The 25115-nt window shown below is 44.6% G+C and overlaps 2 protein-coding genes across 2 annotated transcripts in view; one reads left to right on the forward strand and one right to left on the reverse strand.

Moving 5' to 3' along the window:
* Window positions 1-13582, reverse strand: part of AVEN (apoptosis and caspase activation inhibitor) — a 1172565-nt gene extending 1158983 nt beyond the window's left edge. Inside the window, exon 1 of the mRNA XM_069638575.1 lies at window positions 13133-13582. Within this exon, the coding sequence (XP_069494676.1) occupies window positions 13133-13348 (216 nt within the window). The 5' untranslated portion in view covers window positions 13349-13582. The remainder of the gene's footprint in view (window positions 1-13132) is intronic.
* The window catches only part of CHRM5 (cholinergic receptor muscarinic 5), a 339169-nt gene that overhangs the window by 309281 nt on the left and 4773 nt on the right, over window positions 1-25115 (forward strand). The window lies entirely within an intron of this gene.

Here is a 25115-nt window from a genome sequence, read left to right on the forward strand (position 1 = left end):
CCATTGGCTAGTCCTAGTCCCAGAGGTGAAAAGATGTCAGAAGAGGGGGGGCACCAGAGCGTGTGATGTGGGCACTAAACTCCAGGGCTCATCTGCTAATATTGCCATACTATTAGCCCAAACGAAATCAGGCTGAGATGATTCAATCAATGGGAAGCCTAATCATTTGGTCTTCAAAGTAGACCCGAAAGCAAAAACGCATTGAAATTGAGAGTGGTCGTATCTCTGCTGCAGAGAACAGGATCGGATTGCTAGAAGACACTAGATCAGAGTTATGTCAGGCACTGTGATCTTTACATCAGGAGGTGAAGGGGGTATGTGAGCAGAAAGACGAATTGGAGGCAAAATAACATCCGGGTAATGGGGGTGCCAGAGTATGTAAGAAAAAGGACCTAGGCTGATTAGCCATCGGTGCGGGCCGCACACCTGTAATTACCACGAATGGTTAAATGTTTTGTATTATACTTTGTCAAAAAATATCTAATGAAGAGTTGAACACAGTTGAAAATGATTTTGAAATTATTTTCTTTAATCCACTGCTATGTGAATTAATAAAAGCTTGTCATTGGTTAAGAAACACCAATTGGTAATTTGCTGTTTTACAGGCAAACGATAACCCTGTGGCTAATGCATTTCGGTAAACCTAGTTTCCTTCTTCAGAGCCCGGGTAAATCTATTCAGGATTACTTAAATTGTTCTACCATCATCAAAAGAATCAAAAAATTATACATTCATATTCCAATAGACGTATTGCAAGAACATTTAAAAAATACAGGGTACCCACAGGGGACAAAAACGATTGACAAATAACACGTAAAGAGAAAGAGAAAACATATGCCACTGTTAGTGACTTGTGTGAAAATACCTATACATTTATGCAAGATCTATATTTAACTTATTCCTAGCGCACTCATAATATAGTGATGAAACTTGATAATGAGGAAACTTGTTCCACGTGTTATTACAGCATAGAGAACCATATACCCAATCTTCTCCGTAATCTTAAGGATCATTATACATTTTGTCTAGTCAATCTGTATTTATTCACGCTGGTAGTTAAACTAAACATTGTCGGCTCTCACCAAATGTTATGTATAGCTATTCTTCCTTATGTCGTATGCGAGCACTAACCTGCCAGTGCTTCTGTGTCCCAGACGCAATTAGTGCTGGTCAGCGTTGTCGGATGCGTTCGTGTAACGCTGAAAAAAGGTTAAATAGTATGAATCGAACGCGTGCTTTAACGTGTTCGTGCTGATAAGGAGCACTGCTGCTCTTGGTTCTTGTTATTTCATAGTGCTTACCTAAAAAGCTTTACTATCGGTAAAGCGATCATTTCATGCCTTTCCTTCCGAGCTGCTGCCTGTCCCGGGTGTCGCAGAAAAGTAAAGCGTTGTCTAGGCAACATGTATATCCAAAATGGCCGCTCGCAGTCGAGCCTGACGCCCATATTGGTGTGGGCATGTCTATGGTACTTAATGCAAATTGCTGTGCTCTGTCTCTGTAATCTGTTTGATCAACTAGATGGTGGGTGGCAGGTGCCTAAAGGCTAATTATTGTTGTAATTTGTATATGTACAAAATATGCTACAATTACTATCAATAAATGAGTGACGAGGTACGTGTATGATGCATGTATGCTACGGAGTGTGTAATAAAGTTATGGTGTTGCATGGTATGCTAGTCAGTGCCTGTGTGAGTGAATAATGCTCATAGGTGATGATCTGTTCAATGACAGGAGATACGTGAAAGAAAAAAAAATTAATATATCTGAACAGTCCAATCTCGATCACTCATGAAAAATGTAAATGTGTAAAATATTAATTATTGCTGAGGTGCAGAGCACCCTTACGGTACGTCATTGACAAAAGATACCAGTCTGACTGTGTGGATACATGGAACATGGTGCAGTACTTGCAAAAACAGGATTCATTGAGATTAACAATACATGTTGCAGTTAAATGGTGCTAGGCTATATGCAAAGACTTTAAAGAAAACAATTCAGGTCGAATTCATTGTTAATTCCTCTTGGTGATAACTCTTCTAGTCGATCAATCCAGTATGCTTCTCTCTGTTGCCTCTTCTTTTTAGTATCTCTAGAGGTATTGTCAATTAGTTCAAGTACCTGGAATCTGAGTTGTGAGATATTATGCTTTTTCTCGTTGAAATGTTTTGCCACTGCTGAGTTGGTATTGTTGTTGCGTATACATGATTTGTGTTCATTAATACGTATACGTAGTTTCCGTCCTGTTTCACCAACATAATATATACCACAAGGGCAACGTATACAATACACGCAATTTTCTGTGTTGCAGGTTGCTTGGCATTTTAGTGTAATATTTTCTACTGTGTAGGGATGTACCACTGTACCTCCTTTTATTATGCTGTTACAATTCCCACAGTTTAAGCATGGGTAATTTCTAGTTCTTTTTGTTATAGTGCTTATTTTTTTTTCTTTCACGTATCTCCTGTCATTGAACAGATCATCACCTATGAGCATTATTCACTCACACAGGCACTGACTAGCATACCATGCAACACTGTGACTTTATTACACACTCTGTAGCATACACGCATCATACACGTACCTCGTCACTCATTTATTGATAGTAATTGTAGCATATTTTGTACATATACAAATTACAACAATAATTAGCCTTTAGGCACCTGACACCCACCATCTAGTTGATTAACAGATTACAGCGACAGACCACAGCAATTTGCATTAAATACCATAGACATGCCCACACCAATATGGCCGTCAGGCTCGAGTGCGAGCGGCCATTTTAGATATACACGTTGCCTAAACAACGCTTTACTTTTCTGTGACACCCGGGACAGGCAGCAGCTCGGAAGGAAAGGCACAAAAGGATCGCTTTACCGATAGCAAAGCTCTTTAGGTAAGCACTATGAAATAACAAGAACCAAGAGCAGCAGTGCTCCTTATCAGTACGAACACGTTAAAACACGCGTTCGACTCATACTATTTAACCTTTTTTCAGCGTTACACGAACGCATCCGACAACGCTGAACAGCGCTAACCGCGTCTGGGACACAGAAGCACTGGCAGGTTAGTGCTCGCATTCGACATAAGGAAGAATAGACATACATAACGTTTGGTGAGAGCCGACAATGTTTAGTTTAACTACCAGCGTGAATAAATACAGATTGACAAGACAAAATGTATAATGATCCTTAAGATTACGGAGAAGATTGGGTATATGGTTCTCTATGCTGTAATAACACGTGGAACAAGTTTCATCATTATCAAGTTTCATCACTATATTATGAGTGCGCAAGGAATAAGTTAAATATAGATCTAGCATAAATTTATAGGTATTTTCACACAAGTCACTAACAGCGGCAAATGTTGTTTTTGCTTTCCCTTTACGTGTTATTTGTCAATCGTTTTTGTCCCCTATGGGTACTCTGTATTTTTTAAATGTTCTTGCAATACGTCTATTGGAATATGAATGTATACTTTTTGATTCTTTTGGTGATGGTAGAACAATTTAAGTAAGCCTGAATAGATTTACCCGGGCTCTGAAGAAGGAAACTAGGTTTACCGAAATGCATTAGCCACAGGGTTATCGTTTGCCTACAAAACAGCAAATTACAAATTGGTGTTTCTTAACCAATGACAAGCTTTTATTAATTCACATAGCAGTGGATTCAAGAAAATAATTTCAAAATCATTTTCAACTGTGTCCGACTCTTCATTAGATATTTTTTGACAAAGTATAATACAAAACATTTAACCATTTGTGGGAATTACAGGTGTGCAGCCCGCACCGATGGCTAATCAGCCTAGGTTCTTTTTCTTCAGTTTATTACGGGAGCGCAGCACAGGGCACTATTTAGTTGGCTGCACCCTACTAAGCAATTTTTTTTAATAATAAGAAGTTTGCATGGAGTAAATTTACCAAATCACAGAGTACATAGCTGTGTACCCTCTCCCTTCTCAAATTTCAGTGCCAGAGTATGTCCCACTACAGAATTTGGCAGGGGTTTATGGAAGGTCTCATAAAAGAGTTGTTCGCTGAGCCACCATTGTCCCTGCAGTTTTTGGTGTAGAGCATGCACCGTGTCCCCACAGATTGCTAAACCGGGTAAACCTCCTCACCCAATGATCGATCGGTTGTTGAATTACAGGGATAGATATTTATTGAGCGCAGACCTAGCTGCAGGAAGCAACAGAAGGCTTTACAAGTAAGAGGGGGAAGCAGAGATACGAGGGTGCGGGGGGCCAACAACAGGGAGTGGGGGGGCGGGGCAACTTGGCAGCAAGGGATTTACAAGCAACCATGGGAGGAAATGGGGGAGAGCAGTGTTAGGGGTGTGGGGAGTGGAGGGTGTGTGGTCCTATTGTGGGTGGAAAGCTATAAACACAGCATAACGCCTGGGAGCTCCGCCAGACAGCTTTCATTCCATTGTGTCTTTAGTATCTGCAGTACTGCAGAAGTAGACTAACGGACTGGCCAAACCTGTTGTTGCACATGCTGAGACTGGCCATGCCCCTTGCTGGGCTGGGGGAGGCTAGGCATAACGAGCGGTGGGCATGTGGGGACTTGCAAGAACTCATAGCGGGCATGTGGCGACTGTTCATACATGTTGCTGGATATGGGAAAACGTCCACGGGTGCTACTGGAAATGTAGAGGCCCTTCAAGTCTAATGCTGGGCGTGTGTAGGCTGGTCATTGCTGATGTCAGGAGTGTAGAGGCTGGTCATTGCTGATGTCAGGCATGTAGACGCTGACCACAGCTGATGTCAGGCGTGTAGAGGCTGACCACAGCTGATGTCAGGCGTGTAGAGGCTGGTCATTGCTGATGTTGGGCGTGTAGAGGCTGGTCATTGCTGATGTCAGGCGTGTAGAGGCTGGTCATTGCTGATGTTGGGCGTGTAGAGGCTGGTCATTGCTGATGTCAGGCGTGTAGAGGCTGGTCATTGCTGATGTCAGGCGTGTAGAGGCTGACCACAGCTGATATTGGGCATGTAGAGGCTGACCACAACTGATATCGGGCGTGTAGAGGCTGGTCATTGATGATGTCAGGCGTGTAGAGGCTGACCACAGCTGATATTGGCCATGTAGAGACTGGTCATTGTTGATGTCAGGCGTGTAGAGGCTGGTCATTGCTGATGTCAGGCGTGTAGAGGCTGTTCACTGCTGATATCGGGCATGTAGAGGCTGGTCATTGCTGATGTCAGGCGTGTGGAGGCTGACCACAAGTGATATCAGGCATGCAGATGCTGGTCATAACTGTTACTAACCATTTGGAAATTATTGGCAATATCTGATTAAATTGGGCAATGTGCCAAATCCTTAATCACCCTTTTTAATGTTATCTTCAAATCCTATCATATTGTGACCAACTTTACTGGCTCAGTTTGCTTTAGATGCATAATTCTACAAGCATTTTCTAAACGTCTTTATAGTAGGATCCCAACCTCCCTACAAACTGATTTTTAAATCCCATTATCTATTCCTTGCCAAAAGTAATTTAAAATGAGCGATTTGAAACTATTATTACCAGAAATTCCTTCGGGATGACCATCAACCCACCCTCTAAAAGTGGCATTTTAAGGTGTTCATTTTTCATCAATCGCTGTCTCGGTGCGCTTTTACAAGCTGCAAACCATTAGTCAGGAGTCCACTATCCTCCTAACTGAATTGAAATTGTGTTAGTGGGAGGATGTTGGGGTGGTGTGCGGGAGGAGAGGTTGGTTAATGGCCGGCAATTACAGTTGACCACAATCAAACAGCAAGCCAAAGTTTATCCCGCCTACATAATGTTTGGTAAGACCTCTTCTGTAGGATTACAATTTTATCAGCTGACTATTCAATTGTTTGTCGAATGTCCACCATGTTCTGAGGGGGTAAGATCTGAAGCTTTTTGTTCATTAAGATTTCAATGGTTCCCACTTCCATGGGTCACGCCAAAACTATCTGGAACTCTTGAGCACATCTCAAGCAAATCACGCATCGATAACTAGTCTTAATAAATCCCTGCAACACACTTAAGATAGCCTTAACCACCGAAATTGCCCTTAAGGTCATTTGTTTCCTTCTCCTGATTTACCCTGTCTTTACTAACAGCTGAGTACATCCCTGCTTACATGTACATTATTTTGCCCTAATGTTTGTTACCCACTTTGCTTACAGTCTGTTCACCTATTCCCAACGTACCCTTTCCTTCCATCGTGTTCCCTTTTTTCCTTTCCTCCTACAGACTACAGCCTGGTTTAACGGCAGGGTCACAATTCTCTCACACATGGACAAGGACTCAGCGTTTTAAGACCACCTCGGTGGTGACTTGTGCAGTATCAAAGCCAAATAACATAACATTGAAACAGGGTGGTGACGTGGTAACTCTCTGTGATATCGTAACTGGGGATGTAGAAATTGGCAATGTGTTAATGTTGACCTTTTCCTGCTTTGATGGGCCATATCAATGTATACAAGGTTATCAGCCCCTAGACCATATGAAGAGATAGCTGCATGCAGTAAAGGTGCTGGTGGGTGGATGTGTGTGAGGCTGCAGGGAACATGCATTATGGACAGATGAATCCCATTTTCAAAATGTTTTTGTAACAAAACATAAGACGTGAAGATCGTACATACTGCTTGCACAGGGCTCGGAGGCCTTGAGGATCCCCTGTGGATCATATGCTGGCCAGGTTTGGGCAACAGTGCAAATAACTAACGCTTTCCATCCATCACTTTTGCTAGTTACAAAGTCACCCGGACTAGCAATGGTAAACCCGGGCATGGCCCTTGACCTCACTCAATGTGCCTACGAGAGACGTCAAATCTCCAAAATACTAAGGGTAGCGGAAGCAATTGTCCCTGGTACACGTCCCTCTTTTTTACACCCTCATTAATTAGCTCACCACTTGATCTCATCTTTGTGCTATTGGACAGGCACTTTCTGCGGGAATGCCTCCACCATCTGCAAATGTGTTATTGCAAATAATTTCTGATCGAAATTTGCATCCCTTTTCTTCAAATAAATACGGATAAGTAACTCACGCCCGAGGACATTTCATCACAAGATGGGAGTGTGGCCATTTACTAGTTTTAGCTTCACATCCCAGGCAGAGTCATCCTAAGATATACACAGTCCCACATGCTCAGCTGCTGCCATAATATGTCAAGTGTAGCATTGCAGATACCATTTTATCCTAGGTGCAGTCGCATAAGTCAGGTATAGTCCTCATATGCACAGGAAAACCTCAGATGCCCACGTCTTCAATCAAATGCCAGGTGCGGCCCCCAAAAAAGCAGCAAATGTTATCTTATGCCAGGTAAAGCCTTATGCAACAGGTGCAGCACTAATTAGCATGGCACAAAAAGGTAAAGCCTCATGTGTCCAGGTCTTCTCCCATATTGCAGAACAACCTCAAATGACCAAGTACTGCCATCTTAAGCCAGGTAAAGGGTCATCTCCCAGCTACAGTGTCATTGCACATACAAATATGAGGCCCCAGATACACAGATATTGACAAGTCCCATGACTACTGTCAGAATACGGCCCAGTGGTACAAAACAAAGGCACAGACAAGAGTTGAGTAGAGGGCGGTTTAGTAATCTTAAGAAGAAAATTGGTTCTTTAACGGCAATAGCTAAAAGTATCTCTGGATCTCAGTCCTTATGGCCAGGCCAGAATGCCCATGCATGGGTTAATGCCTCTCAACCCTTTCTCTCCCATGTTCTGGCAGAAGCACTAGTGATGCACAAGCCAAGCCTTCAAACGCTGGCAGGCTGGGGTCCCTGGACTCTTTGGGTGGGGGAGTAGTGGCTTGGAGTTTGCTAACCAGGGAGATTCTCCATATCTTCTGATCAGGCCTACCCTTCTCACAGCTACACCATGTGCTTGTTCCTCCCCCCGCCTTGGGCTCAACCTCTTCAGATCTGGGTCTTGTGACCTGCAGTGGTCATGAACTTCACCACCTCAGGTCACATCTCAACTCTGTTCTTCACACCTCTTTTTGGCCATTCAATCTTCTCTAGTTCTGGTTCTTAGAACTTCTCTCCAGCTCTTCCATATTCCCTATGATATATCTTGGCCTGCACCCACCATCTCCTACTTCCCCCTTGAAACCGCTTCCGTGTTCTAGATGTCTACGAACCACCTCTACAAAATATCTCAACTCCTCCTTTATTGTGCTTCCGTCATCCAGATGACTCCCAACCTCCTCGAACTTTCCCACTTATTGCCTTGCTCTTAAATGTACCTCCAACACTTTACTTGAAGTAGCCAACTCCTCCGCCTTGTTCTCCTTTGCTAGCACCTCACCCTTCCCCCCTCCACCACATGCTGCTCATTCAGTCTCCTCCTCCCCATTGGCTTTCCTTCCACTCACCAAATGGCTTCAACTACCTAACTTCTGCCTCTAAAACAACCCAAACTGACTTGAAAGTGGAGTCTTTTTATAGTGGTCAAGTTCAACCCCTGGTTAGGTTCCCCCACTGGGGGTTACCAGTGAGAGAGTATTTTAACTTTGCCAAGGGGGGGTGTCCTCCTAATGAGCTCAGATGCATGTTGTTACACAGTCTCCGTTCAGCAAAGGCTTGAAAAGAAAGGGGAGGGGGAATCTTGGATCTAACATGGGCATGTGGCGTAAGAAGAGGTTTGGTTGTTGATCCTCCCTGTTGTTGGGATGGTAAAGCCCATGTTGCAAAAATTCTGGTTTTCCCTGCATTTTCCCCCACTGTATGTGTGAAAAATGAATTAGAAATAATTGAGTGAGTATAATGTTTTCCTTTTATTTTCCTGTCCACTGTCTTCTGAGACACGATATATCTGTACTGGGCTCTGTGTGTGAGGAGTGGCTCTGCTCTAGCCTTAGCAGTAACCGCAAGGGAATGAATAGAATGGCATTTCATTCTATAGAGCACGCAGAGATCCATGGCATACATGCGTTATATTGACATCAAGGGTCCCAGTTTTCTGTTTTTACACATAAAGATGAAAATCGTTTTCCTTTTAGTATTTATTTGCAAAAAATTGATACAACAGAAATGCATGTCTCTTGGCTGTGTATTTAAGTTGTCAACCATGCATTGCGGGTCAGCGGCTGTGCAAAGTAACATAACGGAAAGGTTAAAAAGGAATGTAATTATTGTTGAGTTTGTTTAAATGGCTGCAGATATGGAGCCCTTTACTTGCTGGGCAAGAATGCAGCTCTAGGAACTTCCTATTATGCACATCCAAGTGCTAATGTGTTTTTCATATAAATAAATGTGAACAAATGCTACTTATTTTTTTTAACATACAAAAAATAAAACGAGGAAAAATACAGACAAAATTACCCAAAAATAAATATGGAGAATGCAGACAGAAATGGCGCTAAAACCAATATCATAAGACGGGGAGACATAATTGTAATAACAGGCAATGCCCCAAGATTCTACTGGTGCATGAATAGAAAGATAGTAAATGAGGGATACAGTGTGTTGAGTCCCTCTTACATAGATTTCCAATGCTGGCAGTAGTTTCTGAATGTGAAAGAGTAGTGTGAAGCAGTAGCAGCCTATGCTCAATGCTGCCAGTTTAAACCCTAGAATCAGGGTCTGTAAGGGATTAGGGTTCCAGTGACGGTCCCTTATTATGCAAGGAGACTAGAGTGCGGCACCAAAGGCAATCTCCACTATGTCGCCTACTGGGTCCCCATCGCATAGGCCACCACAATGTCAGTCTCTGGTAGGAAACAAGGGACTTTGAGACCCAACCAACCACCAACTACATACCGAGACCAGCCCAACAGACAGATAAGGTGTGTATTGGCCACTTTTACTCCCTACAAATAGGCAAATCCTCCCAAAAAATTCAAAGAGCGAGTGAAAATACTCCCAACAAAAAATAGGAAACAGACACGCAAGACCTTGTGCTCCTGCTTTCACTCACACAGCTCCATGAATATGTTTGGACCAGTAGTGCACATAGTAGCACAGGAAGAAACTAGTATTATTGTTGCCTGATTGGAAGAAGTAAACATGTGTCTTTTAATGTGTACAAATAACTAGGTGCAAAGGAATCATTATTACAAAAGCATATCCATTTTCCAGTTAAAACATTTTGACTTGCTTATAAAATACTCCCATTGGAAATTGAACTTACAGTTTTACTCCCTAATGAAATCATTTCACTCCCAACTTTAAAAAATAGGGAGTAAAATCCTCCCACTTAAAAATCTTATCTGGAGCGCTGACTGAGACTATATTCAGAAAGTCCAAGTATGTCTAGAAACATTATGGGGTTGCGAAACAGTGCCCACTGGTTAGTTGTCCAACCTACAGGTGCAAATGTATGTTAAGAAACAGAAGAAATGCAATGTTTTGGCTGCCTAAAACATACTCATTGAAGACAGCATGGCTTACGGAGGCTTTATGTTCCAAGATGTTTACCCCTCAAGCGTCAAAACTGCTGAGGAAAAAGTTGAAATTCCTCAATATAAGCAAGCAAATGGCAACTTTTTCATGCACTTGTATGCCAAGGAGAATCTGCTTATCAGAGAGAGCCATGGCAACCTGTCAATGCTTCTGAACTTGTTGGCAAGCACAAGAGGAAAAACAGACAGGTTCCTCAAAAAAACAAAATAGTCTTGAGGCATTTAAAATAATTCTGAAAAAATGAAAAATTGTGTGCCCCGCAGCTAGAAAATTCAGTTACGCTCCAAGGAGCAATGCAAAAGAAATCTTTGACCTGAAGGATTCGGATGGCAAACGCAAGCTACCCCTAGTGCTACTTCCTTCATTGTTTTAGTTTGCTCTTCTAGGGTCAGCTGCCCAAAGCATCTCTCCTTGCTGGATAAGAATGGCAGCGGGATAACGAGGATGCCTTACCGTACTGCATTAACTACTTGCCACTCATGAAACAGTCTGCCTTGTGGGCATTTGAACTTGAGACCTCCAGACTATTTACGCATATTTGCATCAACTGCTCAACCTAATGAGTGACTCACACCATCTCCCAGAGCGTACAAATATCTATATATTCCAATGGTAGCTAATATAACCATTGCCGTGCTTACATGTACTTGAAAACATAATAAAATGTTAAGAAATTAGTTTAACTCATTTTATACACTCACTAAAACAGAAGTGCATCAACCGGGAGTTGGATGAATGTTATATATATATATATATTTGTTTTTATAATACATTCTCTATCAATGGCTCGCTTATTAAAACGTACTAGCTGTACACCAATATAGTCCAACACCAGTGTCCTCTTCCTCCTCCCTGCCATCTGCTCCACTCTGTGGCCTGCTACAGATTTCCTCCTTTTGTCTCCTCCTACCCTCTTCTAATTTCCCCCTTCTCTTCCAAACTGTTCAGGGCACATTCCCCGCCCTTCTCCTCCTGGATATAGGTCATATTTATTTATTTTTTAAAATGCTGGATCATAAAATACCAATTGATTTTTTCTTTCACCACATATATGCTGTGAAATGGGTCGTCCAAAACGTGTTATTTTGGGATTCTGCATTTTTTGCTGTGAAATTATCGGGCGATACCTTCCTCTGCCGTTCCTCTTGTGCCACCTATCTGGGATCTGTGTGCCCAAGGCCTGCTTCAGGTACTATAACCATGCCCCTTTCCAGGCTTGTGTTTCGCTATGGTGTGGGCCTCGCTCCAGGTTGGTGGCCAACTGCAAACTTGGAGTTTCATGCTGCCTTTGGCCTGATCAGTGTCATAGATATCAGTCAATTACAGAGCAAACTAAAATACCATATACGAAAACGCTAAAGTTTATTATTTTTTTTATTTTACTGCAATTATACGAGGGGGCTGGATTTTGGTAGTTGATTAAGTAAGGGGAGTATGGAGGGTCTCCCCTGCATATAATTGCGCGAAGAGAGAAAAGAAAAACACATAAATCGATATTTTCGCATTCACATTTTTTTTCCTCGTAGTTATCACATAGATCCGTGTCATCTCTGTGCCCTGGTACTGTTCGCCATTCCTGGTTCCAACTCACGGAGTTGCTTATAGAACAGAACAGAAATCCCCTACACCTATGTTCTACAACATCCTCTCGAAATGGTACGCACTAGAATCAGTTCCTTTAATGTATGAAGACTACCCTTAATCTTTGGTTTAGCATTCTTCTCAACACCATGTTACACAGTACAGTAGAGTTGCCAGATAACTCCATGCCACCAACACACTGCTTTGCCAGTGTTGCAATTTCATTTAAAGCTACAATGCACTCAGGGTGTTTTAGTGGTGCTTATTTACAATATAATAAACTGAATTTAAGAACTGGATATGCAAGTTGGTAATCTCGTTTCCGTATCCATGGCAATCACCTCCCATCCCACACATGTATGGTACGCCCGGACCTCATAATATGCCCACTTCCCCAAATATGGTAGAAGCTAAGACGACTATTATGCAATGTTTTGCTATGTTGTGCCTCGTTATACCATCCCATGGTGTACTGTGTTGTGCTTTGGCTATGTTGTGCAATGCCAGGCTGTATCGTGATATGTCAGACTGCAATAAAACATTCCAAGACCACATTCTACCCAACTAACTGGGGCCTCCATTCCTACTGCCCACTAACACACACACATATAGAAACTCCAACCGTCCAGCACAGCAATACGCCTGGCTTAAATGGAGGCCAGGATACAATGAGGACGGATATGCACCATGCGGTAGCAACTGACACAGCCAACCACCATCACTCACAATGTAACTGTAGCATTAGCATGCTGACAGGTTGGGAAGGGATAGACTACGATGACCGCCTATATGTTATGTTCTTATGCATGCCATCTACACAATCTCATTCAGTGCTGTGTATTACACGAGGCCTATAATAACACTGGTCCTCCAGGAACCCAGAACCTTGCAACTTGCTAACCCAAACTACCTGCAGCGCCCTGATGCTATCTACCTGCCAAATGAGCTCTCTGGACATTTTACATAACATAGGTTATAATACACACATGGTACTAGCAACCTCTCCAAACACTAATATAGCATGACGGTCCTGCTCAGCCCAGCAACATGCATCCTCTCCTCCACTGTCATTGAACTTCTCATGAACTCATCACTCCACCACATAGATGCCCAGAGTCGTGTCACACTGTTTCACCCTCATGCCATGTACTCTCCATTGCTTACCCTGCCTCTCTCGGGGTGTGGGGGCCCTCCTCTGCCTCCCCTGGGTGGGCCCCCTCTCCACCCCCGGCTTCTCTGCCCTCCGCCACCTGCTCTGCGGCCCCCTCCTCCTCGGGGAACATCTCCCTCTGCGTGCTGCGGGGGTGGCCTGTCACCGCCCCTCCTCCTGGCCCCGCCGCCCCTGCGGCCCCTCCCGCCACCGTAGCCCCCACGGTCCATATCCCTGCAGGGGCTTCGGACTGGGCACACTGTCAGACAGTGACAGCGGTGCAACCCACAAACCAGTCCCGGCAGACGGAACTGTAGAAAGCAACGTAGAATGACACTGTTCCAACGACCGGATGTAAGAAGGGAGGTGCTACATTCAAAATATTCCCCGTACTGGACACGTGAAAAGGCTCTACTTAGAAACTTCCCTCAAAGAAGAAAATGGTTATGGTGTGCATTGAAGCGCTCTCCCGTGCCGGAAGTGTGCGTCCTGGTGCTGCACAAAAATCGGCTCCTCGGAGCTGAAAGTAACGTCCCAATCCAGTGCACCACTGAAATGATTCCCCTCGAGAACAACATGATGTGAGGCTAAGCCGAAAATGTCTCTCCAAAGCCCAAGCTACACCGTGTTTGTTCGCTGATATGGAAATTGCAAGATCATATCGCACCTATATAATTTGGTTTATGAGCATAAATAATGGTTTCATTATTGTTATTATTAACAATTATAATCATTGTTGCGATAATTATAGAACACACCAACAACTGAACAGTCTCTTCCTTGTACTATATATATATATATATATATATATATATATATATATATATATATATATATCAACGCAATAAGGATCAAATATGAACCTATAATGCAATAACAAGACATTGCACCACATCTAGATAATAGTGTGAATGTTGGCATGACCACACCTGGATGGGGTCCTGGATATTGGCCGGCGCCGCGTCTAGATGGGAGTGTGGGGGGCAGCGGTTGCCGTACTCGGACAGAATTGTGATTGTTGGCAAGGTAAAGATCAGGTAACCCACTAACAAATATAAGCTCAAACTCTGAATACTTATCTCACTCAAAAAGCTCACATAACCATCTCTCGCACAAGCCACACGCACTTCACAACACTGCAACAATACATAAGCCGGAACGACAGCACACGTGGACTGTCTCCGATCCGATACCCGCACCAAAGCTCAGCACCCGGTGTATACTGAGTTGAAGCTGCCAACAGAACACCACTCCTCTCACGATCCTACTCCCTTCTTCACCTTACTAACCCAGCCCACCTTTATCATTTACAGATCCGCCTGAGCGCCTAGGGACCAATTCCGTTGGTGACAGTGCGCGGTACAAATACCTTTAACATTTAACATTTAACATTTAACATTAACATGCAAGATGAATGCGTACATGCCAACATTTGAGCGCCTCCTTCGTTAGTCCACCTCAATAGGGAGGTTGGTATAAATGTGTGTGAATAGGCATTAGTTCTATACAAAGATCATGTGTTTATTTCATTGTTCGTTAGCCGTCAGCTACATAACAATGTATTTACAACAGGTTTGGAAGGGGTAGTGCAGGGTAGAGCGTGATGGCGGAGTACCAGGAAGCATGGTCTCGAAGACATAGCTTCACTAGTCAGTGAGACTTTGGTCTGGTATTTCATACATTCCCCGACAGGAGTGCATGTCGCGTGTGAGATCATTCAACTATCGAGGGGCCAGGAAGTTGAAGGCCAGTAGTGCCATGCAGTGCAGGTACCATGTGGGACATAGAGGTTATTGACGGGTACCGAGTCGAGAACCTAATCACGAGAGTAAAGAGAAATTGATTCAGCCAGGAGTTGCAGACATGGCAACCCTACCTATACAAGCAGCAGACCACACTATTTATGAAGCAGTACTAGCTACAGATTGATTAGGATGCCACATCCTCCTGCATTTTAAAGGAGCTCCCCACTCCCCAACAATCTCACAATGCAGGCAGCCACTGCGTGTTCACTTTTGAAAGTGGTCCTCCCTTGCTTGACCTTTCTTTTCCCTCCATTGAGCCACACACGCCAACATTCCGATGCACCTGGGAATCGAGATTTCGTCAGAGAAATCAGGAGATGTACATTTTCCCATATGAATGCATTGGGGCTAGATTTATTTTAGGTGGGAAAACGTGAAAATAGCTATATTTTTCACTGAAAAGTCTGGAATCTCGGGCCTAAATCGGGAGGGTTGGCATGTATGGTTGAGCTGAGCTCTAACCACTTGCTCGACTTTGCCTTCATTTGTTCTCCTGCATCCTCTAGGCTGTCATTCCCAGCCCTGTCTGTTGCTTCATTCTCGCCATCCTATAGCCTTGGATAGTCACTCCCCACCTCTGAGTGACTTTCACATCCTCGCAGTGTTGTGCTTTCACTTGACCTATGTGATTACTGCACCCTGTTTACTGCGACCCCTGAAAATGTCTACTTTTTTTATTTCAACCCCCTTTTCACCCAATATATATGTGGGGGGAGACCCACCACAGTGCTCCCATCATCCATTATATACCGTACCCAACCCCCACATATATATGGGATGAAAAGAGGGTCGTGAAAAAGTCAGCATTGTCGGGTGTCACAGTAAACGGAGGTGCAGTAATTGTATAATCCCCTTTTCACCTATCTCCAACCATGATTGACAATTAAATCTTGCTGTGTTTTGCATTTGACTGACCAACCTGCAACCACTGTCTGATTTTGAAACTTGCTGTGTTCTGCTTTTCACTTACCTGCAACCACTGATTGACTGTGAAACCTTGCTGGGTTCTGCATTTGACCTACGTACAACCACTGCTTGACTTTTCTCAGCCTGTGCTGTGTTTTCATTGATCACCTTGGTGATTCTTGGTGTAGTACCTGAACCACGTGGCGAGGCTTTCCCAACATGTTCACCCACTTTTTAATTCAGCCTTGCGCTGTGTTACATTTGTGTCGGATTTCTGAATCACTGCACTACCTGACTGTGCTTCCAGTTTTCAGTCAGTCATTCCTGCTTAGTCACAAGTGATTGTCTGCTTGCCTGATGTAGCCCCTCATGCCATGAGGTGTGGCTTTTCTAGTCTGTATCCAGTCATACCTGCTTAGTCATAATTGCAGGTCTGTTTTTTCCCAATATACATTTAACCTACTTGTACCTGCACTTTTCCAAATTATTTTTAGATGTGTTTCTTTCTCCTTCCTCCCCTCCTTCACTTCCCTTCCTCCCTCTCTCGCCCTTTTCTTGTCTCAGCACTTGCACGATCCAAATCGCCCGACGGCCTGGTAGGAACGCTTTTTGTTGTTTCTCAACCCTTTCTCCCTTTTTTGTAGTTTGCTTCCTCCCCCCTCCGCTGCTCTCATTCTAGCACTTGAACGTTCATGTGAATTCGAAGACAGTTCAAGCTCAAACCGTGTCGCAGGAGTGACGAGAGAGAGAGAGAGAGAAGAGAGAGAGAGAGAGAGAGAGAGAGAGAGAGAGAGAGAGAGAGAGAGAGAGAGAGAGAGAGAGAGAGAGAGAGAGAGAGAGAGAGAGAGAGAGAGAGAGAGAGAGAGAGAGAGAGAGAGAGAGAGAGAGAGAGAGAGAGAGAGAGAGGTGTCCCCAAAAGAGAAATAGCAGGAGCTGTGCAGGGAAGAAGCTGACGGGGGTTTAGGGACCCGGTGAAGCACGGAAGAGACAGACTGTGCAGCGAGAGGAGGCAACAGTCTGCAGAGCCGCTGCAAACCCTGCTGGATGCCTGAACGCTACCGGAGCCATCATAAGGGATACAGCTACCTGGGTACCGCCAGTACCTCCAAGAAAGAAGCAAACAGGTATGCAGGTTGCCCAGGAGCTGTGAGAGGTCTGAAGAAGCAATTGGGTGAGCTCAGAAACCGAAAACATTGGTCCTGGGACCCTGAAGTGAATGAGAGCCAGTTCTATACTTGGCAGGAGAGTGAACCAAGCAGATACAACACAAAGGTGCAATTCGGAGGAACCGCACCCAAGAGTAAGAGGGTCTGGGACCCTGAAGAAAGAGATGGTCTGGGACCCTCAAGTAAATCGGAGACATTTGTATACTGGACAGGAGAGTGAACCAAGCAGATACAACACTACAGTGCAAGTCGGGGACACGCACCCAAGAGTAAGAGGGTCTGGGACCCTGAAGAAAGGGAGGGACTGGGACCCTCAAGTAAATCAGAGACATTTGTATACTAGACAGGAGAGGGTGTCCAGTTAAAGTATCGACTGTAAAAGGATCGAATGCAAAAGGATCGACGTAATAGGACCGAAAACAAAAGGATCAACTTTTTTTTAAATTATATATTTTTTGGGGGGGTTTCGTATAGGTAAAAAAGTGTTTTTTACCACATAACAGGGGTTGGGTGGGGGGCCCCCCCACAAAAAAAAATGTAAAACAATTTTTTTTTTCGATCCTTTTGTTTTCGGTCCTTTTCATTCGACCCTTTTGTCATTCAATCCTTTTAAATCGATCCTTTGACCTATAACCACAGGAGAGTGAACCAAGCAGATACAACACTACAGTGCAAGCCCGGGACCCGCACCCATGTGAGAAGCCAAAGTTTAAAGCAAAGAGGGCCTGGGACCCTGTAAGAGGAAAAGAGACAACCCAAGAAAGATCACTTGCTTGGCAGGAGAGTGAACCAAGCTGTGTAATGGTGAGTCTGGGTATCCGTACTCACATGAGAGATTGCAAATAAGAGGGTGAACAACCTTAGGACTGATAAAAGGAATCCTAGATTTGGTAGCAGAGCGTGCCAAACTAGTAGGACATAAGAACTATGACACTAAGCATCAGTCCCTTGTGAGTTATCCATTAACCTGGGATAAGAAGATATATAGGGGAAAGGAGCACAACCCCAGCTCTGAAATCTTGTATTTTGGAACATTATTTTACATCACTTTTTACTACCAGCGAAACTGGGAACCTTTCTGTTTGTTGAAAACACAAAGAGTGTTTTTATTTACTTTGGGAAGAGATTATCCTTGCACAGTTATTATTATATTATTATTGTTAGGGACAGGAGTTGGCTTTTGGGACATGACAGTGACGGACCTTTTACTTTCGGACTTTCTGACAATTTCACTAGTTTCCTTTGAGGTGGGGAACCCCCTCTTAGCTTTAGGGAGAGAGGGGCATTTTGCAATCCTCTTTTTACTAATCAAAGTCTATATCCAAAAACATGCCACCATTTTGTCCGAGCCTTACTTCTGCACCCTTACAGCACATTGACACAACAAGCTAGCTATCAAAATCAGGAACTGAGAATCACGCTGACTGCATTCAGCACCCGCGGTAAGCTGCATCTCCTCTGGAGAGTGCCACTTGCCTCCCTCAGTACATCAGCCCGCCTGCAGGTACTATTATTTTGACAGCATGCCCTTCCGAAACTATAGGGTATCTCCTGAACCATAGGTTAGGCTATATTGTACCTCTAGTGCCCAGATCGATTTTTACAAACTACCTTTTTGCAGCTAGCTTTATAGGACCTCCCTACACCCCACTCATTTTTTAAAGAATGAAGGTGCTTCATGTCTGGTGTGTGTAGTTGTTCTTGGCTTTTTGCATCCTGGTACCTGTGGTTTAGACTGTTTTCCCATTATATACACTGTACTACAGCTACTACATACCAGAACAACTGGACTGCATAATCTAACGCACCTGACATCCTGGGAGAACTTGGAAGGTTGCTTCTGTTTCCAGACTTAGCTTCTGGCAGTTCATCCGCATTGAATGGAACCAATGCCTTGTAAAGGGGACACCCGTGTCTTTTTTTGTATCCTGTCAGTCCAGAATTTACTTCAATTTTTTTTCTCCATTTCTCATGATGGGAAGTCAGTCAATCATTTTCTGTGATCTGATCAGGGTAGTCACATGTCATTTCCTAAAATGTTGTCATCGGGCCAAAGGTTGCATGATGCAATTTCCTAGGATGCCAACATTATGCTATTTTCTGTTTTTGTTTTGAAACTTGAAAAATTCTACATCGTTTTGGTCATATAATGTTGGCACGTATCGTACTGGGGTGTTGGACCATGGATAGGTTTGACACCAAAGACCAGACTCATGAAAAGGCCATGATTCTGCACAGTGAACACACTGGCATGGTGACAATATGCCAAATGGATCCATGAGTAAGCTAGAGCAGTAGTCCAGTCTGCTGGGAAACATGGTGGTTTGTGTTTGTACAGTGTTGAGGCAGCGTGCTGGGATGCTCATGATGTTCCTGATATTTAGAAGGTTGAGTCTAGCAGCAGTGGCAGTGCTGAAACCATACAGTACATGTTCTCTGATAAGGAGGACCCCAAGGTTACGTACCTTCGGTGGTGCCAAGAGGATGTCAGGAGGAAAATAGATAGTGGATGGTGGGACTGAGAGTAGCATCACACTATGCAGTGTCATCCTTTGTTGTATGCCAGCGAGACAGGTGCTCAGTGATGTCAGGTGTGAAGGAGGAAATGGAGAAGGTGACCTGCGTATCTCAACAAGGTAGTGTGGGAAACCAAAACATGAAATTATTTTCCCCTGGGAATAGGTGTACTGGGTGAAGAGGAGTGGTCCCAGGACTAATCATTGTGGGATGCCCACCATAAATGGAGAGTAGGAGGAGGTGTTAGCATTCTTGAAGGTAGAAAAGGAGTGGTCAAGAGAGATGAGGCCACACATTAGAACACAGTGTCCTTTAAACTGAGGTTTGAAAGAGCTTTGAATAGGAGGGGATGATCCGCAGTGCCGAAGGCAGCAGAGAGATAACATAGGATGAAATGGAGCAGAGCTGAGAGTGGCGAGCATTAGTGAGAGCATTTGAGAAAAGTGGTAGAGCTGTCCCAATGGAGTGTCTCTTTTGGAATTTGGATTGGAGAGTGGGTCGCAGAAAGCATTGGTCTCCAGATAGTTCACAATATGGTTGAAGACAAAGTATTATAGAGTGGGGAAGCAGAGGGTAGGCCAGTTGGTAGAAACATGATTATTAGAGTTGGTTTCCTCAACATATGCATGGCTGTAGCCAGTTTGTCGCAAGCTGAACACATTTCAGCTGTGGGTGGTTTCAAAGAGAGGAGAGACGAGAGCTGGAAACTCGTGCAAGCTCGTTGAGCATTCCGGGCGCGTAAGGATCCTGAGGAGCATAGAATGGTTGGCTGAGTGGAGGCTTGGTGTTAGTAGGACATCTAGGAGAAAAGCATTACATGGAAGGGAGGCAGGTGTTGATTGTGGCAGGAAAAAGGAGGGGCAAAAAAAAGGCCAGGCAGAGTGTTGTGTATTTTGGTTATTTTAGAGGAGAAGTGGAAAGCAAAGTAAGGATAAGAGAGTAAAATTATAGGAATATTTAGTAGAATTGAAAGTTGTGGTGAGGGAAAAGCGTGCACCCTTGTAAGAATCAAGGGGAGCAGAGGAGTGTGTTTGGCACTAGTGGCATAACTGAAGAAACATGATATGGATATTATTAATTTTAGGGTTTACTTTGTGCTCAAAGTTGGAGAGGTCTGATAAGACACTGACTACAGTGGCTCACAAAGTGATCAGTCAAACAATTGGTATGCACAGGTAAAAAATGTCTAAGACACTGACTACTCACAAAGGGATGTCTATCTTTTTTCCAGAAGGCAGTAGGTCATGGATCTTCAAATCCATTAAGTGAGAGCCCCAGCCACACCAGGTGTTCCCTTCTCCAGGTAGACCCCTACGGTGCCACCAGCAAAGGAGCACCAGTGGTTACCATTCTTTTCCCAAAAACATCTGGTAATTCACTCCATTTCAATCTTTGCACTACCCGGAAAACTGAAAAGACTCAGAACCATGTCCTGGCCGGGTCCATAGCCACAGAGTAAAAGTGTCACAGTTAGCTAGAAAGCTCTGAATTACATCACACTGATCCCCCCAGAATAGCCCTCTTGCCTTACCCCTTCTCTCGTCTTGGGCACTGTGACCTTGCCCGTCACCCACACAAGCGCTTACTGGTGCAGTCTCGCTCATGCGTCTGGTACCGGTAAATATAGCAAGTGTTTTGAGAACCTTTTTGTTTAGTAATTTGTTTATTTAAAAGTAGTTGGGTTCTACTACTCTTCATTTTAACATGAGATTAGACCACAGCATTTTGGTATCCTAGCACTGCAACCAGCAGATGTTCCTACCGCCCACCCAGCAATGGATAAGGGATCAAGGTGAAGTGGAAGGCACTTGATAATGGCTGGACCAATGCTGCACACAATACTGCCAGCAAACTGCTAACACCCATAAGACTGAGTAGTCTTGCATTGAACTTGGAAGACTTGAGAGACTGTGGGGATTTAAAGAGCCCACATGGTTCCACACCAAGGAGGGTCCGAGCCTATAGTTGTTGGTTCCCCAGGTGAACATTCCCTAGTCACACACCCCAATGTCCACCCTTCCACTTCCACTTTTTGCCCCTTTATGACCTGTACCCCCCCTTTCCCAACTTCTTCCTAACAAATCAACAAAAGGAAATCGAACTAAAATTAAAGATCTCTGATAAGGGGCAGCTATCACCTCTATTAATGTTCTACAACATTAAAATGCAGTTTTACAATCCTAGTTTGTAATGTTGCAACATCTGAGCAGGAACCTTTTCGAAAGTGAGCTTTGTGAGTTGTGAAGGTCATGACCTTGAGCACGCTCAGTGTGATCTATTGGGTGGTGCTCTAGATATACCCTAGTCTGCCTGACTACTCATTCTTGTGTCATTGTAGAGTCCAGGAGTGGTTTTATAAGCTTGAGCTTTAACAATCTTTGCTCAGCAGAACCAGATGCTAACTAAAGAGACAAGTAAAAGGGTATTTGCCAGGCAGTGCTAGGACTGTTTCAAAATGGCCGGAAACAGTGCAAACATTATTCCAACTTTTTCCCCACCGAAAATAAAGTTTCCTCCAATGCAAGCCAATGTGAAACAACACATCTCCCTCATCTCCCACTAACAGACTGATCCCAATTTCACCACCCAAATTTGAGGGGCGCTTCTGTGATGGATGTCATCCTCAAATTTCCTCAAGGGATTTCCTCTCGATCTCCCCTTTCCAGCAGTGGTGACTATGGATGGATGCAGGCTTCCTGGTTAGGGGAACTTTCTAAGTGATCATGACTATCTAGGGTTGCTGGTCCTATCCAGAGTTCCTCCGGTCCTCCAAATGGAGGGAACTTGTGGCCATCCATCTTGCTGGAAAGGTCTTTGCCTTGACACTCAAAGGCAGAGCTGTTCGGGTTCTGTCAGACAACACCACAGCTGTGGCATACATGAACCCTCACAGTGGCATGGGATCTCATCTCCTGGTGTGGATGGCCTTCTCACTAGGTCAATGGGTGGCAAGGGACTTGCTTTCTTTGAATTCCTGCTGGGCCGGGGAGTAGGGGATGAGCTAGCAAGGTGTTCCCAGTTTTAGGGGATCTGGTTTTGATGGTCGAGGACTTCCATCTGATCAGAGCTACTTTTGACCTCCTTCCTTGGGCCTTGTTGCTTCTGCCACACATTCCAGGGTTGCTTTATTCTGCTTGGGGACGTGGGAGCCTGGTGCCTGGGAGACGGATTCATTATAAATTCAGTGACCAGACCTGCTCCCTCATGCTTTCCCACCCATTCCCCTCCTGCCCATGGTCTTGACTCAAATGAGGGACTCCGGAGTTTGGGTTCTGTTGATTGCTCTTTGTTGGACTAAACGTTCCTGGTTCCCCTCCTGCTCCAGTTAGCCTCTACCACTTCCCTTCTTCTTCCCAGAGTTCCATCCACAATTCTGCTCCTAGGGACTCTGAGCCAAGCAGCAATCTACTATGGGTGGCATGGACATTGAGATGTTAGGTTCTTCCAGGGCCTTGCACCATCTCTGTTAAGGGATCATGGAAGCCCTCCACCCGGCAGTCTTCTTCTCATCACTGGAAGTCCTAAGTTGTCTGTTATGGCAGGCACATCAACCTTCATTTGGGTTGTGGTTCTCCTGCTGTCGCTCAATTCCTTCAAGAAGGATTTGAGTTGGGGCTGGCCCACTCTTCCCTTTGGGCCTAGTGGGCAGTGATCCAAGCTTTCTGGAAATCCTGGGTAGCATCTGATCCTAGGGATAGTGCCATTGCCAGGCTGTTACAGAGTTTCTTCATCTCACACCCAAGGGTTATGTTTCTCTTGCTCCCTTGGCATCTTCCCTCTGTCCTTACAGCACCATAGCCACCCTCCCACTTTGTATCCCTGTCTAGGGTGGCATTAAAGTTTCCCACTTTAAAGACCTTGCTTTTGTTGTCCATCACTTTGGCCAGTGAGATTGCTGAATCGGGGGGTCAGCTTTGTTTTCCTCTCTATTTGGTGGTCTCGCATATGGCCATTACTCTCCGATGCAATCCTGCCTTCCAACCCACAGTCGTGTCAACCTTCCATATGTCTCAGGAAGTTGTTATCTTAATGTTAATGTTAAAGGTATTTGTACCGCACACCTTCACCAACGGAGTTGGTCCCCAGGCGCTCAGGTGCATCGGCAAACAAGAAGGTGGGGTGGGGGGGTTAATCGGGTGAAGAGGGAGTAGCAAAGTGAAAAAAAAGTGATGTCCTGTTGACAGCTTCAGTTCGGTTTTCACTGTGCGCTGAGCTTGGGTGTGAATATCGGATCAATGTGAGTCCCCATGTGCTGTTGGTGCGAGTTAAGTGTTGTTTGTTTGTTGTTGCGGTGTGATGAAGTGCGTGCGGCATCTATCTCCAGTTGATAGGAAGCTCTCGGTCACCTGACATGTTTGCTCAGTCCTTCTGTACCTGGAAAGGACAGCTGCTTTTCGGTCCTCCAAAAGCCTCTTTGTCAACTTTGGAGGGGCTAGCAGAGGTCGCAAAACATTCTCAATCTCCTTATTGTGGTCGATCAAGGAAACCAACGCTCTGGACTACTCTCTTTCATATTCCGCCCTCTGAGGTTCTGTGCTCGGTTGGTGGGGTAGGATTTGGTTGCCTGAACCTATAAAAAGGTGATTTAAAAAGAAGCTTGAGTTTGTGTAAATAAAGAAACAAATTGAAAATGACATGGAATGTACGGTGGTTTTCACTACAAGTAAAAGATAATCTAATATGCCAGATTGGATCTATGATGTTTCCCCGCACGCCATTTTGAACGAAGCCCAGTTCATCAAGTTCGATGTCAGCGCTGCAGGGAAATATTATTTTCCTAGCTTGTCCCCTCCCTCCCTCCTCCTAAGCAGAAGACACCCTACCAACCCCCTCTAACTCCACTGCCCTCCTCCCCCCACCACTTATCCTGTGTTCAGGGGGGACACCCCTTCAACTCCCAGGCTGCTCTCTCATCCCGCCCCATTCCGTTCGCTCCCTTCAAATTCCTCTTTCCCACTATCACTCTCTCACACACATACACACACACACCTAACCCCAGCCCCCTCCTTACCTTGAACAGCCATCTTCCTCCACTTCCTGGCGTCAACCCTGCGTAGCGCATACAACGTTACTGGATAGGTCACCATTTGGTGAAGACGGCCTGTCGCAGTAATATTTATGACGAAAGTGGTGTAAACTCCAGATGTCTCTCTTATTCTGGAAATTTCACTCATGATTGTTTGACCACTTCTTGGGCCGGGGCTAAAGGGGCCTTTGTGGCTGCTATCCGCAGTGAAGCCACTTGGGCTTCCCCGGGTACTTCCACTAAGCACTATCGTTGGCCCTGTATTGCAGAGCAGGGTTTTGCTTCAGCAGCCCTGCCCTAATCTTTCACATTGTTGGATTCAACTGGGCTTGTGTCTTTCTTGAGATCATCAAGACGATCAAATCTTTGATATTCCTCATTATTATGGACAGTGACAAGGAAGAGTTGATGGGGCGGTGCTCAGATAAGATACCGGTAATCTTCTTTACACTTAGTTCTGCTCTCCCTCGTCACAGTCCAGATGCACGCCTCTGCATCTTTGGGCCTGAGATTGACCAGACTCATTTGGTTGGTAGTCAGGAAGGGCTGCGGGAGGATAATAAGGAGTTTTGGGAAC

The sequence above is a fragment of the Ambystoma mexicanum genome, chromosome 14 (assembly GCF_040938575.1).
Source record: "Ambystoma mexicanum isolate Mex_15411 chromosome 14, UKY_AmexF1_1, whole genome shotgun sequence".
Lineage (NCBI taxonomy): Eukaryota > Metazoa > Chordata > Amphibia > Caudata > Ambystomatidae > Ambystoma > Ambystoma mexicanum.